This window comes from Panthera pardus, unplaced genomic scaffold, assembly GCF_024362965.1.
Source record: "Panthera pardus isolate Hobbes unplaced genomic scaffold, ASM2436296v1 HiC_scaffold_7, whole genome shotgun sequence".
NCBI lineage: Eukaryota > Metazoa > Chordata > Mammalia > Carnivora > Felidae > Panthera > Panthera pardus.
Genome location: NW_026527002.1, coordinates 19,618,259 through 19,631,938, shown reverse-complemented (window position 1 = coordinate 19,631,938; position 13,680 = coordinate 19,618,259). Strand labels below are relative to the sequence as shown.

At 42.7% G+C, this 13,680-nt stretch overlaps 1 protein-coding gene across 5 annotated transcripts in view; it reads right to left on the bottom strand.

The window, feature by feature from the left end:
• The window catches only part of SULF1 (sulfatase 1), a 177,204-nt gene that overhangs the window by 42,850 nt on the left and 120,674 nt on the right, over positions 1-13,680 (bottom strand). For all 5 annotated transcript variants that reach the window (XM_053896526.1, XM_053896524.1, XM_053896527.1 and 2 more), the window contains 4 exons: positions 3,354-3,504; positions 2,266-2,441; positions 400-528; positions 72-128 (listed from right to left, as the gene is read on the bottom strand). In XM_053896526.1, the coding sequence (XP_053752501.1) occupies positions 72-128; positions 400-528; positions 2,266-2,441; positions 3,354-3,504 (513 nt within the window). The remainder of the gene's footprint in view (positions 1-71; positions 129-399; positions 529-2,265; positions 2,442-3,353; positions 3,505-13,680) is intronic.

The following is a 13,680-nucleotide window of genomic DNA, read 5'->3' as shown; positions in this document are numbered from 1 at the left end:
AAAAAATACCCAGCAGGGAGAGCTGCCCACTAGGACTGGTTCCCAGAAGCACCCCAGGAACCAATAATTACCCTCTTTCCACGAGGAATGTATCACGCCAAATTCTGGCTTTCTTGTTTGTTCGAAACCTGAAAGCAAAATAATAATATTTACTGTTGGCATCTGGACGTTTTTCCAAACGATTCTGCACTAACAGTTTATTTAAAGAAACACCTCTCACTTCCCACAGACCACGACTGCATCTCTATCAATATGCTATTCACAAACAGCAGGGAAATTCTCAGCTCGGGGCGGTTCTCCTAGGCAAAGCCTTATTTTGCCTCCACTTCTTAACAGCTGCTGGCTGGCTCTAGGCGCCCATGAGCTTGGGGCTGGCTGATGGAAAGCAAATTGACGCACCTGTTACCTGGCTTTTCCGGGTCCAGAAGTTTGAGGACGGACTTGCCATCCACATCGGGAGGCGTGTCGAGCCCGGCGATGTCCAGGATCGTAGGGGCCAGGTCGATGTTGAGAACGATCTGTGGGACTCTGCAAAGGGACAGATGGTTATGCCCCGTACCAAACACCTGTGGCAGTGGCACTTAGGGCCACTTTCTCCACACCGAGATGCACTGGTTTTTGGTCTTCTCTCCCTCTAGCGTGGTCTTTCACGCATAAAACCTTTTAACTTGGTTCGGACAATTCCCAAAGTTTCGAATGAGCTGAAGAGACATAATAACATTCTTCAAAGAAAGCCTTCTGCTGTCATCACCTTCTCCCTTCTCCCAGGATGTAGTGCAATGTGGCGGCAGAAGAGGCACGCAGGTGAGATTCAGGATATCTGGTTTCTGGGCCCCAATGCCGCTGCAGAATCGGGAACTCTGCGAGAGGCACTTAATTCTATCTGCCAAGTTTCCTCCTTGTTAGATCAGGAGTCCGGGCTAGATGCTCCTTAAGGCCATTCCAGATTTCGAATTCTACTTGCATTCTTTTCTTTTATTCTTTCTGTAAGTGTTTCATGTACATTATCTTATTTTACACAGAACATTCTGATGTGACCAGCAGGACGTGTAAAACCCATTTTAAGAAGGGAAAATAGAGATGTAGAGGGGTGCAGAAATAGAACCTCACACCTTGAAGATGTTTTTCTTCTAAATGAAAACCATGTTTCTTAAAACGTTATATTCTTTAAAAATTTTTCTTTATTAATAATTGAAAAAAAATGCTAAAAGTCAGGGGCTGGGGGTACCTGGGTGGCTTAGTTGGTTAAGTGACTGACTTTTGATTTCGACTCAGGTCATGATCTCACAGTTGGTTTAAAAAAATTTTTTTTTTCAAAATTTATTTATTTTTGAGAGACAGAGACAGAGTATGAGCAGGGGAGGGGCAGAGAGAGAGGGAGACAGAATTTGAAGCAGGCTCCAGGCTCTGAGCTGTCAGCACAGAGCCCGACACAGGGCTTGAACTCATGAACAATAAGATCATGACCTGAGCCAAAGTTGGATGCTTAACCGACTGAGACACCCAGAGGACACCCCCCCCCCCCAACCCCTATTTGAGTTTACTTATTTATTTTGAGAGAGACAAGACAGCGTGAATGGGGTGGGACAGAGAGAGGGAGGGACAGAGAGAATACGAAGCAGGCTCCGTGCTGTCAGCACAGAGCCTGGCTCGGGGCTCGAGCCCACGAAACTGTGAAATCATGACCTGAGCTGAAACCAAGAACCAGACGCTTAACTGACTAGCCACCCAGGCACCCCAATCACACAGTTTTGTAAGATCAAGCCCTGACTCAGGCTCTGTGCTGAGAGCGTGGAGCCTGCTTGGGATTCTCTCTCTCCCTCTCTCTCTGCCCACTCACATTCTCTCTGTTTCTCTCAAAATAAATAAATAAACTTAAAAAAAAAGGCAGGCAGTGGTTATTGTTATTATTTTTTAAAGACAGTGTATCTCTGATTCAAAGAAGGTATAGGTGGTGTCCCTAAAGACCACATTTTGTGTCTGTGTACACAGCCCATATGACATGGATTCTGGTCTATGTGACAGAAATAAACATTGGTAGTTAATTTTCCTTTCTCTTTAAAGGTAGTTAATTTTCCTTTCTCTTAGTTCATTTAACACGTTGTAGGGGGAAAAAGGTTTTCATTTTCTGAATTACGAACCTACACACACCCTTTTCTGTTTTGGATGAAAAGAAACCAGACACTGAGATTGGCGACCGAATTCGCTCAGATATACACGAGCCACGACAGCTCAGCTGAACGTTGCAAGCAGAGAAATACGTACATTGATCCTGGCTCTACGCTCGGACCGCGAATAAAGAAAGGCACACGGATATCAAAGTCATATGGCATGGACTTCCCCTTGACCAGTCCAAACTGCCCAATATGGTAACCGTGGTCAGCCGTGTAAATGATGTAAGTGTTCTCCAGCTCCCCCGTTTCCACAAGCATATTATACAACTGAAATACAACAGAGACGAGATGTGCAAGATGACGATAGTGTTGCCATGATTTCTCCTCAATTTTTTCCCCATTAATTTTTAAAGGCAAGAGTTCTTTTAACAAGACCAAGAAACACGATCACTACCTACATTTTCAAGTTGCTTACAATTCTGGAGGGAAGAAGTCCAATGATAGAGTTGACATGTAACTTTTTGAATCTGGCACATTCTTCCTAAAGATTTTGTGCACCTGTTTTTCAAAAGAAACCCTCCACAAAACAGCCTCTACCACCTCACATCAGTTTTACGTTGAAAAATCCATTGTTGATTTTTTTCGTCACTCTTATATGGCTATCAAGGGTTAAAAACAGCCTGCTTCTGGGCCTGATCCAACTAGATCCAGCCTGTAGACAAGTTTTATTCGGCTTCTGTTAATTTTTTAAAATTCAGGAAATTTCACATAAAATGTTTGCATTTCTGGTTTCCTTAAAAAAAGTCAGAAGACCTCATGATACGGGATCTACCTTTCTACATGGCGAAAATTAGCTGGAGCTGGGTGGTTGCTTCCTGTTATAGATGGGGACACTTAAAGTTCATTATAATCCCCACCATTCCCTATTGTTTCATACGAGACCAGCTTTAGGTATTTACATTATTTGCTTAATTCTTGAGGGTATTTGTGAGTGTAGCCCTTGATTTATGGTGTTTTGATTTTTGTCTCGTCTTTGCCACTGGCTCCAAAGGCAGTGTGGCCTGGAGAGTTAACAGAAGGGGTCAAGATAAGAGAGGGTAGATAAAATCACTGAACACTTATGCATACTCTCTCTCTCTCTCAAAAACAACAATGAAACAAAAACAGAATTGGCAAGAATGGGTCCGCACAAAGGCAGCTGGACCAAAATCTGTCACTGAGGTAAATTGGTATGCTTACCCTTTCCACAGAATCATCTACGGACATCAAAGTCTGAAGCCTTTTGCGATGTAGAACGTTTGTAAATTCCATGTGGATGGGCAGCATGGGCCCCGTGTACTGCATAATCCAGTGCTTATCCATATTTGGTGCATAGTTGTAACTAGGGGTTCTGAAAATATCCAGAGAGAATTCTTACTATACATATTTTTAGTCATTTGGAGAAATATTTCAAGTTAAAGGTTGTAAAACAATCATTTCGGAAAGGTCATTTACACATTGCTAAAGTATTTTTTTTCTCCCATGTACCTTCTATGTTTATAGGAAAAACTAAAATCTTCACCACCCCAAACAGCACACATCCTCTAAAGGCATGTGCATTCAACCTTATAAAACCAAGAGCGGTAGCTAAAAAAGTAATTAGTGTAAGTTCATTTGGATTCATCGAATAAAATGTGTAAAAACACATCAAGATGATCATGGTATTGTAATATCTACAGATAAAACTCAGTAATACAGAAGGGAAAGTTTTCATGGTGATATTAAGTTGTAAACTTTCATTGCTAATTGGGCTATTAGATATAGTCACAAATATGTGTAATAATAATCATAATTTCAATATATCTTTTCTCTTGAGTTTACTGGGCTGTTTTATTGATTACTTATATATCTAGTCTCTATGATTTTTTCCCCTTCCTATATATAGGATACATAGGTTATATATAGATACTATTAATTTAATTGGATTTGCTGGAATTATAACCAATTCTATGCCCGCAATATACATGCTGATCAATAAAGCTATTCTTTTAATAGACAAATCAATATCGGTGCAGAGCCCAATTTTTCTTAACTACAGGGTGGTGGGTCCTATTACTTTCAAACATCTTGGTTCAAGCTTCTATTTAATTTATTGCAGACACCCAAGTGGTGTCCCACACATTCCATTGGGGACCCACAAAATGTCCCCTTCCTTTTGACATCATCTAACCCAAATCTCTTGACCATTAGATGCTGCCACCTCATATTCCCAAAGTACATATCTATACTAGAGTAATTCTCCCATTGAGAATTACTCGTGTATATTTTACCTCTGCCAGACTACAATGTACTTGAACTTTCTCCTTAGATGTTATTAAGCATGCAAAAGTTGTTTAATATTAAAAACTTAGTATTTACCATGTGTTGGGTTTTGAGTTGTTTTGTACACCTTAACTGATTCAATTATCTCTGTTGTTCTTAGAAATAGGTTTATCTGGGGCGCCTGGGTGGCTCAGTCGGTTAAGCGTCCGACTTCGGCCTCAGGGCATGATCTCACGGTTCGTGGGTTCGAGCCCCGCATCGGGCTCTATGCTGACAGCTCAGAGCCTGGAACCTGCTTTGGTTTCTGTGTCTCCCTCGCTCTCAGCCCCTCCCCCACTCGCGCTCTGTCTCCCTCTGTCTCAAAAATAAACACGAAAAAAAAATTAAAAAAAAAAAGAAAGAAGTAGGTTTATCATTCCTATTTTACAGTTGAGAAAACTGAGGCCTAGCAAAGTTAAACAATTTCCTCAGATTAACAAAGTCATCAGGTGGTAGATCCCGGACTCCATTCCAGAGCCCATTTACTCTAACAAAATGAAAGAAAAAATGAAGTGCGGGGTGCTTCCTATATCTGAGACTGCTTTTCTATGAACCCCAACTTTACAAGTAACTGGTCTCACAGAACAAGTAACCATCTATGTTGGTTGAGAAAGCTGGTAGCCACTGTCCACTGAGGGGAGGATCCTCTCAGTGAAAAATTGTGGATGATGACAAATGAAGATGACCCTCTGCCATCATTTACATTATAAAGCCAGAGAAACAGTCGCTGCAAGCCAGGTGAATTCAGGGATATTGACATGTACCCTTCTGGTTTGTTGTGATATCAATTTCCCTTGGGGTAAACCTGGAGTTTCTGGGATACATACTTGTATACTGAGCTATATAAATGCTGCCTGTTATTATACATTTTCTTCTGCTGGTGGATTTACAGAACTTCTCTTTCGATAGTTGAAAACATCGTTTTGGTACCACAGACCTTCTTGGCACAAAAAATTACCCTGATGATCAGTATGGATGCTGGTTAACTAGCAGAACTACGACAGCACAAATACCAATATAACACTGAACACAGAAGGCACTGTACCTAAAATTGTATAAATTGTGCTCAGTAGTTAGTGTAAGTCAACTCCTTTTTTAAAGGGACAGATTTGCAGAGTAGAAAAAGCAGGTGTGGTTCAATTTGCTCATCTGTAAATGGAGATAATAGTACCTTTCCTCAAAAGCTCTTTTGAGAAATAAATCTATCTATCTATCTATCTATCTCTATATCACTTAAAAGTGCCTAGTACAGAGGCACATGAGTTTCCTACATAAACCAATAAATAAATACATTCTATATAAGTGTCTGGGTTGAGAAAATCCTGTCGCATTAAAAACCAGGCAAGCTCTTCAGGTATCGCCCGCCATTCTTTTTAAGAGAAACTTTCCATATAAGCTTTCTTCTGCTTCCCCAGTAAATGACTCATGAACCACTTGGTCCCATTTTTTTTTGGCCTGAAAGGGTTCCTCATATCTAAAAGTGAACACAGGCAGGATCAGCCTGTTGCATCTCAGGAGCTTGTGCAGTAGGAAGGAATGTAAGCCCTGTTTCTTATTCTTCACGCGGCATGTTGTGGTACAAACAGGATTAGATTGAGAGGCTGAGGAGGAGGAGAGGGGAGGCTTCTAAACCCCATAGGAAAAGGATTTTCACCCGTGGGGGTAGCTCGAGGTCAGAGAAATATAGCAAGTGGGTCATGAAAGGTCCCCTAACCATTTACTGATACGTGCCCTGAAAAAGAATACGGCTATAAAAGATTACACAGGCTTCTTTGTAATACCTAAACATCTTCCTCTTACTGCCTTTGATGTTGGTTTGCCTTAATTTTAAAATAAATCGAGTTGACTTTTTTAAAACCACAAAACCTCAACACAAATAAAAACTACAATAGGGAACCAGAACGAAGGCTCACAGCGGGCAAATTATATCTTCTACCGGTTACCTTGATGTGCTTGGCACAATTCCATCTACTTGGAGGAACGGGAAAGGTCACAGCAAATTACAAGCCTCAAATTGGACTCCCAGATTTACAGAATGACATATGTTAAATCTGGCTTATATTAAAAGGAGAGTTCAGGTCTGTTGTCAGAGCTGTCCTTCCCCACCCCCAACCGTTGCCTTTATTCCCCACCCCCCTTAATTTCTCGCAGTGGGGAGCTGACCCCCAGCTCTGGGGATGAAATCCCAGGTGAGATCTCAGCAGGGGGCAAGGGGGGGTACACATTTGCCTTTTAAAGGAAGACAGACTGCCACTGCTTCCCACAGAACGGCAGCTGTTCGGGGACCTGCAGGTGTAAGTTCGCGGGTCGCTGCAATTGACAATGTTGTTGAAAAGTGATCTTTTGCCAAAGACCTGTGGTTGCCTCCTGCCGGGGTCTGCCAGATTCCTGGAAGATGCAGCCTTCTGTCCCCCAGTGATAATTAAGGCTTGCTTCCCAAAGAACTGACTCACAATTATTCAAACAGGACTTGGAGCTGTCAGCTGGAACAGAAACCACTGAAAGAAGCAGGTAACTGTTTTAGGGAAAAGAGTAAAATCCCATAATCAATTGCTCCAGAATGTTTTGGGATCAGACCCAAAATCTCATCCCAGCCCTGTTACTTACTGGTGTGTGATCGTGGGCAACTTTTTTTTTTTTTTTTCTCTAAGCCTCTGTTTCTTCATCTATGTAATGGGAATACCAGCTACAGTATTTGGTGAGGATTCGAAGAGACTTCAGTGACTCCAGAGAACAAATCCTGGGACCACATCATACCCATACTCACCGGTAGCTGGGAAAGATCTTATACAGGTATCTAGGAAAGATCATTTAATAGCTCTTTTGGTTGTTGTGGCAACCCTGGAGGGTAGGAGGACATCTCATTCCCATTTTACAAATGAGAAAGTGAAGTGTACAGAAGTGACTCAGAAAGAATGGGCTGGGGCTGGAACTTCTTCCATGATATCCTAATGACCAGAGTCCTGCATCACAGTCCCCAAGAAGTTCCTCAAAATCCCAGTCATTAAAACATCTGGCACATATATTTCTTTCTCTCAAAATTAAGTCCTAAGATCCTTAACATTCGTCTTGATTTAAAACATTAGCCGTTTCTGGTTCCCGTTCAAGTGCGTCCTACCAGCTGCTCTGTGTCCACACCTGCTGACAATACAAGACAAAGTCTGACCCTCTGAAGCAAACTGGGTGTAGCAGCAAAAAGCGTAGGTAACACTAGCTGTCTGCTTTAAAAGTGAGAGGACAAATGAACAGATTGCGTTTCTGAGTTTCTGTTGCTTTCTTTTTTTTTTTATTTAATATTTTTATTTAATATTTTAAATATATTTTAAAATGTTATTTATTTTTGAGCGAGAGAGAGAGAGAGAGAGAGAGACAGAGCTTGAGTGGGGGAGGGGCAGAGAGAGAGAGAGGAAGACACAGAATCCCAAGCAGGCTCCAGGCTCTGAGCTGTCAGCACAGGGCCCGATGCGGGGCTTGAACTCACAAACTGTGAGATTGCGACCTGAGCTGAAGTTGGACGCTTAACCGACTGAGCCACCCAGGCGCCCCAAGTTTCTGTTGCTTTCTTAAAAAAAAATCCATATGCTTGATCTGGTAAGACTTCTTGTTGTCTATTCAGAGAAGGATTTTACCTGTAAGTGTGCGTTCCAGGCACAAAACATGCCTGTAGCCCTCAACAGACTATTCCTATATTTAAAATGTTAACGTTCCCCAGTAAGGCTTCTCTGCACACTGGTTTTCTGCAGTCATTATTTGTTTGGATTTATTGCTTCGCACTAGATCACAGATCCTTTAGACCACACATTTGTAAGTTCGACCTTTTCCATCAATGCTAATTCTCTTTGGGCTTTGATTTTCTTTCTTGTGTTGCTTATTGGCATAACAAGAATAAGAATTCTGAAAATCAATAATGTCACCTTTCTGTTTGATGGGTGGGTATTTGGGGAGAAGAATTCTTCCCAGAAAAGAAATAGGTTCAAGAAACACACGTGTTGTATATTAAATCCATATTCAGGGGATTACACAGAATTTAGCAGTTCATTTTTACTGCTGATGGCCTTTGCTGTCACCCAGTGAAAAGAAATACCTTTCTAGTGTTTTATATTTGAACATGTGTTTTCTTCATTTGTTATTTAGTCTTGGACAACAACAAAAACTCTAATGATCTAACTCGTAAAGGGTCTTGGTAGCAGGACCATCATTCTCTAAGAAACGAAATAAGTTTCAATTCCCAGAATAAGCCAGTTATACAGATTTAAGACACACACTCAAAGCATTAAATTGGAAATTCTATACTTAATCTCCCAAGTTGCACCGTCTCAGCTTTCACTCAAATTGAACTTATTTAATTGACTTTGTGGAGATATTCCCCACCTGAGTTCAAATGTCTTTAGGTGGGTAACATTTGAATACATGCAGAATAATATCAAATGATCTTGATTATAGGTATATCAGGAGACTAATTTTATAAAGTCTTCTAAGGTACTGCAAACTCCGATAGAATTGTGCAAACACACACACAGGAACCATTTCTAATATTAACCGTGACTGTGAGTCATACTGAGCAAGACTGGTGCAGCAGAAAGATCACCTGGGGCCAAGAGAATGGAGTTTTGGCTCCAGCTTTGTCCTTTCCTACCTCTTATGTGACCTGGGTAAAGCCATTTGACCTGGGTCTTTTATTTTTTTAAATAGAATTTGGGCCTCCAGTTTCTAATCTAAAAATTCATGGCATTAGATGATCTCTAAGTGTCCTTTAATTCATAAAACTGATTGCCTCAATATTTTTATACTATTAAAAGTGTTCTAATGTCACGTAGGTGGTGGGGTCAACACGCTTATTCATTTACTACAGAAAAATGTATCACGGCAGGGAAGGCGGCAGGAGCCATGTGCCCCAGGCCCAGGAGGGAGAGGTGCAAAGTGTGACCGCCTTCAGGAAAGAGCTGTCTTGCATCACCCCAGGGCACCATTGTCTTGTGTGAATGCTGCCCCCTGGGGGTGTGCAATTTGCCTTCAAGGGTCTGGTAAATAGCCAGTGCAATGGGATATGTACTCAATGATGGAGAGAAGAACAAAGTGGGGACATAGGAAAGGAGAAATTGGTTCTGCCCAAATTAAAGATTTTATGGAGAATTTAAAATTCCCTCATCTCCGGGGCACCTGGGTCGCTCAGTCGCTTAGGCATCTGACTCTTGATTTCAGCTCAGGTCATGATCTCGTGCTTCGTGGGATCGAGCCCCGCATGGGACTCTGTGCTGAGAACCTGGAGCCTGCTTCGGGTCCTCTGTCCCCTTCTCTTTGCCCCTCCCTTGCTCGCACTCTCTCTTTCTCTCTGTCTCAAGATAAATAAGTAAACGTTAAAAAAATAAAAATAAACACAATTCTCTCCTTTCCAAAAGCACTTTCTTTCTCTTTTATGGATTTGTGGAAGAAGTGAAGTAAGAATGTGCAAACTCTTTTAAGTAAAAACCCTTTTTTCCAACTTCAGATAATAAAGGTGTTTCAGAAACTTTGTTCTGAAGCTTACACAGAGGTAGTTAGTTGTCCCTTTAACATACTATGTCATCCCCAAACCACAGTTTCAGAATGATCCTTGCAAGTTAGTGCACCTGGATTGTTCTACCAAGATTTTAGATTTCTCTTGAATTCATGTGTGTGTGTGTGCACGCATGTGTGTGTTCACACACACACATGCACAATTACACACATTTCCGGGGAGGGGGAGAAAGAAGTGTTGACCTAGAACAAAAAAAAATTGAAGTCGATAGGGACAGGGTTGGTAGGAAGGTGACAAAGGAGTCTCTTGGCTTCCCACAGACTCATCAGGTAGGTAAATGGAATCTCCTTTCCTGTCACTGATTCATGTTATCACATCACGGAGGCCAGGAGAGAAAAGCTATGTCAAAGCGAGAGTGAGGGTACAGAATTAGTATGAGGCTACTGGGGGGATGATTTACTGAAAAGCACAGAAGGGTCTTCCCCATAGTGAAGGGCTTTAGGATAAGGATTATCATGTGTGATGTTTTGATGGAGGCTCCCTCAGATATCACCGAGGCCGTGAACAGCCAAGCTGCTTCTGATTAAACACTGCCCCATGTCACGCGTGGTCGATATCTGTCCACATTCTTAGTCAGTGGGCATAGTCTCTAGCCTCAGTGTGTAAAGCCAATAAGCCAGTATTGGCCTGGCTTCCTTCCTTTGTTGGGAATGGAAAACACCGTGGAAACACAATGCATTCACTCCGGTCTGCGAGGGTCAGATAACTACAACGCTGGGCCACGTGAAAGGCATCTGGATGATGCATGACCACCAAGGAAGGTGACCTAAAGGAGCGTGTTCGTGTTACCTGCTTCTCTCAAAAAGGGAGCGTCTACAGCTTCTCAGTGTTTTCAGGGCCTTGCCAAACATTTCTGCAAAGTACTTAACTGCTTACATCCCTTTGCTTGAATGTGTGGCTCGTGTTTTCGCTAAGGAAACCGGCCATTCAGGAGCCCCATGCACCACAGTTAGCAGCCTGTCTTCATTTGTCTCACTCTTCGTGTCTACAGACTGAACCGTGAACGCGGGCAGTCGCTCAGGGACAAGAGCCACACACCGACTCACCCCAGCCCCTTCCTCGAGTGAGCATCAGTTAGGGGAAACCTTTACCACTAAGATGCCAGGGTCTTGAGGCTCCTAAGACCCACAGGAGACACAACAGATCTCTCCATCCTAGGTGCACCGAAGCCCAAGGCTTAGCAGCAAAGAGAAGCTGAATCACTTAATCAACCACATGGATTTTCATTTTCTATGGTGAAGGGTGTTCTCCTAACTGGCCCTTGCTCCTTGAGCACACTTTGCACCTGGAAAAGATAACACGGCCCAGATTGGTGCTTAGCCTGTCTGTATTTTTGGAATGGCCAGGTGTGAAAGGCTCATCACAGTGTGAGGCTTAGCCTGTCAGGAGATTTGTCACATCACAACGGACATGTATCAACTTGTCAATTCTTCAGTTGCTTCCCCTAAACACGGGTTGAGCCTAATGAAATTGAGATTTTTGTAGGTCAAGAAAGATGGAATCAAGAAAGAGTGGCTTTATGTGGTTCATCTTGATAGAAAGGAACACTAAGAATTAGCATCTCTGAAGTAGCATCTGTGTCCCGGGCCCTCTGTGGGGACTTTAGCTACGCTTCCTCTCTTAATTTTTGTTCATGACATCATGTCAACATGCTAGTATTATCCTCATTTTACAGATGAGACAATGGAGGTGCCTAGAGGTTAAAAAAATTGCTTAGGGAGGACCGATGAAAAAGGAACCCAGGCTTGTTTGTCTCAAAGGCCTAAATATTTTTCGCTCTGTCGTGTGTAGATTTTGCTTTATAGAATCACAAGTAAGGCACACTCGTGGTCCATTTGAACAAAAAGAAATAACTGAAACAATTTACATGTGAAAACGACCAAGTTACTACCCTCCCAAGTGACCTCCAGTGACTCTCTGCTTATGCTTACATACAAATCCATTCAAGCCCTCAAAATTCTGCTAGTTTCCCTTTCTAGCTCTAACCCTTATTGCTTTCCTTGCACTCCATTCTCTTAGGTCACATCTTAGGTCGCCTTACTTCACATGGCGACCACCTGTCCGTGCCACATTGTCTTCCTGAGGTCATCTACCCAAACTACAGGATCAGCTGCAGAAATTTTGCCCATTCTTTGAGGCCCATTCTGAATGTCTGCTTCTCCACGACTTTTCCTTATTCCCCTAAAAGATGTGAATGGGTCTTCCCCCAAACTTCCGTAGCTCCTTGGATGCCTTCCCTAGTACTCACCACTTCTGTTCCTACCGGTGATATGGCTGTTTGGACACTTGCCCATCCCCTGCCTAGAGCAGGGGTTGGGGACAAACTTATTCTGTAAAGGATCAGAGAGTAAATATTTTGGGCATCACAGGCCATAGCGTATCTGCCACAACTACTCTGCTGTTGAATTGTGAAAGCAGCCACAGATAACACATCAATCAATGGGCATGGCTGTATTCCAATAAAATTTTATTAGCAAAAGCTGGTGGCAAGCTGGATTTGACCCCAGCGTGCCAATCCCTGTCTTTGATTATTGGTTCCCCAATGTTGGCACTCATGTCTTCCTCATGCCTACATTCTTGCCGTACTATATAGCACTACTCGTAAATATCTGTGGAGTCAAATAGAATTTTTAATTGCTGGAGTCAGAGATGCTGCTTTTTAGTTATCACTAAGGCCCTAAGAAATCTGCAGATTCCTCTCTTCCCACAATTGTCTGTGCATGCCACTGAGCTGTCAGAACCTTTTGACCTGTGGCTGATTCTTCTGGAGGCCCAGGACCTTGCCTGGAAGCTTCAAAGGCAGGATGACTTCTAAGGAGCCATAAAACACCACATTTTGTCAATCCCTTCTCCTCAAACTCGGGAAAACACCGGTAATGTTTACAGTTGGAGAAAGCCACCATAGGCTGGGAATCTGCCAGGGCAACAACAGAACCTACACAGACTGATTTCTGATTCAAAAGAAAAGAGAGGGACGCCTGGGTGGCTCAGTTGGTTACGCTTCCTACTCTTGATTTCGGCTCAGGTCACGATCTCACGGTTCATGAGATTGGGTCCTGTGTTAGGCTCTGTGCTGACGGCATGAAGCCTGCTTGGGATTCTCTCTGACCCTCTCTTTCTCTCTCTCTCTCTCTCTGCCCCTCCCTCCCTCGTGTGGGTGCGCACGGGCTCTCTCTCGGTCTCTCAAAATAAATAAATAAACACTTAAAAAAAGAAAAGGAAAGAGGCACGGAAGAACCTGGTAGAGACTTCTGAACCAGCAGGTTGCTGAATCTGTAAGCGATCTGTAATGGACAGCCACTTGCCACTTGTGGGCTTCACTCATGAATTTAGTCGCAAGGTTATATGTAGGTAGACCTTCAGAGACTTATATATCCAACCACAGGGGTCTTTCCCAAACACAGTGAGTCATCCAGACCACATTCCCCAGGTGCTGGGGCAAACTTCTTTATTTGTTGACAGTATTGTCTGCACTAAAACACCTCCCTCCTCCTATCCCACTGGGCATGTTCGGTAGGATATCCGTCCTGGCTTTATATCTACTGCTAGTTCCTATCTTCTGTCAGTTCTGATCCCCTTCCTTCTTTCTAAATCACTTGATGTGATCAAGACGCATTAAGTACCACTGACCAAAAGTGATCAGTTTATTCGTTATAAGAAATAAGAAAT